General features: G+C 65.6%; 2 protein-coding genes across 2 annotated transcripts in view; both read right to left on the bottom strand.

The window, feature by feature from the left end:
* Positions 1-1,172, bottom strand: part of USP39 (ubiquitin specific peptidase 39) — a gene marked incomplete at its 5' end in the record, with an annotated part of 14,154 nt that extends 12,982 nt beyond the window's left edge. Inside the window, one exon of the mRNA XM_042029582.1 lies at positions 904-1,172. Within this exon, the coding sequence (XP_041885516.1) occupies positions 904-1,172 (269 nt within the window). The remainder of the gene's footprint in view (positions 1-903) is intronic.
* On the bottom strand, positions 168-2,087 carry PURB (purine rich element binding protein B; the record flags this gene model as incomplete). The annotated part of the gene is made up of 1 exon (XM_042029583.1): positions 168-2,087. A coding segment is annotated over one exon (915 nt), but the record flags the coding sequence as incomplete, so codon positions are not given.
* Between the last annotated feature and the right edge of the window lies 1 nt (position 2,088).

The raw sequence follows: 2,088 nt of genomic DNA on the forward strand, positions 1-2,088 counted from the left end.
AAAAAAGAAAAGTCCTAAAAGTGGTGAAACCGTTGGAGAAGAAGAGGCAAAACTTTGGAATGAGAGCGATGGAGTTCAGAGTTATGGGAAAACGGGGTGAAAAACCAGAATTCTGGACAGGGCAGGACTGAGCTGAGGGAGTGAAAAAGAATTTTAAAAAAAGACTATTTGAGAGTGGAAAAATGTGTTTAATAGGAGGTGGCTGGAGGGACCAGGCGACGCCAGGGCTGGGCCCACGGGGGCAAAAAAAGACAAAAGGAGGCAAAAAATAACAATAAACCTCCAAAATCCACCCCCAAGGTGCCGGGGCCGGGCGTGGCTGTGGATTTGGGGCCGGAAAATCCAATTTGGGTGAAGCCAAGGGGCGGATTCCGGCGGGTCCTGGTGAAACGGGGCCGGAGGCACCTTATTTGGTGAGAAGGGGAAGATGTTTCGCCCCGTCGAGTTTTTCCTTGTGCTTTGTGCCGGCACCTCCCCCTTCCCGGCGGGAAACAGGGGGAGGGAGGGGGGGGGAAGAACGGCCAGAAATCGGCAAAACCGAGGAAATCTTCCCTAATTGTCAGGGAGCCGCGGGTTCCAGTTCGGGCGCCCGGAGTTTGCATCCCAAAAAAACAAACAAACAAACAAAAAAAAAAAAAAACGTGGAAAGAGGAGAAAAGGGAAAAAAAAAAAAAAGGAAAATGAAAATGAAGGAAAACTCACAAGCCGAGGGAACGGCCGTTGGTCCAAGGTGCCTCCGCTGCCCCCCCAGCGCTGCCGCTGGCCCTCGGCTCCGGGGCCCTTGGGTGCTGGTTTTCATAGGGGGGCACCGGGAGGGGCGGGGGCTGCGGGTGACCCCCTATCCCCCCCCAAAGCAGCGAGTCCTGGGGGCCGGGGGGTCCCATGGTGGGAGCAGGGAAGGGGGCGGGGGGGCCGCGGGCAGCGGCACGGTCGGGCCGGTTTCTCTCTCTCCGGTGGCGGCAGGACAGGGGAGCCTGGGGACCCCCGTGTCCCACCGCTGCTGGGGGGGGCTCGGGGACCCCTTCGTCCCGTTGCTGAGAGCGGGGACGTAGGGGTTTGGAGACCCCTTCACCCCGTCGCTGGGAGGGGGGTGAGGGGGCTCCTTCCCCCCGGGGCCCGGGGGGGGGGGTGGTGGGGGGCCGGCGTTGGGGTCGAGGGCTGGGGGGATCGGCTCAGTCGTCGTCCACGTCGTCGCCGTCGGAGTCGTCACCGGCGCCGCTGCCGCTGCCGGGTCCCGGCGGGCCGGCGCGCCGGTCGTAGAGCTTGTCCCGCTGGCGCTCCTGGATGTCGCGCATCTCCTCGGCGTAGCGGCAGAAGGCGCCGCCAAACTTGGCCCAGGCCTTGTAGGGAACGGTGATGGCGTTGCGGTAGGACGGCTTCACCTCGCTGACCCGCAGAAACACCCCGTACTTGTTGCAGCCCACGTCGAAGAAGAAGCGCTTGGAGTCCACGGTGATGGACGTGCCCTCGGGCAGCTCCCCGTAGAGCCCCCCGCCGCCCGGGCCGCCGCCGCCGGGGCCGCCCAGCTCGTCCTCCTCGCCCCCGTAGTCGTCGATGAGCTTGGCCAGGGCGTCGCGGAACTCGATGAGGCCCTGTGCGGGCAGCGCGATGGTCTGGCCGCTCTGCAGCCCGGGGGGGCCTCCCGCGAACCCCCCCGGGCCGCCGGGGCCGCGGTTCACGGTCTGGCGGATGCGCAGGAAGCGCCCGCGCTGGTTCTCCTTCAGGTCCAGGTAGTACTTGCGGTTCTCCCGCACCAGGAACTCGCTCTTGAGGGCGCGGCGGGGCCCGGAGCCGTCCTCGCCCGGCGGCCCCGCGGCCTGGGCCAGCTGCTCGGGGCTGGACGGGCCCAGCTGCGCGTAGTGCTCGATGAAGTCGCCCAGGTAGTCGCGGAACTCGGCGGCCACGGCCATGGAGAGCGTGAGGCGGCTCTTGGAGCCGCCCGCGCCCACCTCGGCGATCTTGAGGAAGCGGCCCTTGGCGTTCTGCTTCACGTCCAGGTAGAAGCGCTTGTTCTGGATGTCCACCCGCTTGGAGGCCAGCTCCTGCGTCTCGTGCTGCAGCCCGCCGCCCGGGCCCCCGCCGCCGCCG

The sequence above is a fragment of the Corvus kubaryi genome, unplaced genomic scaffold, assembly GCF_017639235.1.
Source record: "Corvus kubaryi isolate FWS band 111438036 unplaced genomic scaffold, C.kubaryi_AGA036_p1.0 37326, whole genome shotgun sequence".
NCBI classification, from domain to species: domain Eukaryota; kingdom Metazoa; phylum Chordata; class Aves; order Passeriformes; family Corvidae; genus Corvus; species Corvus kubaryi.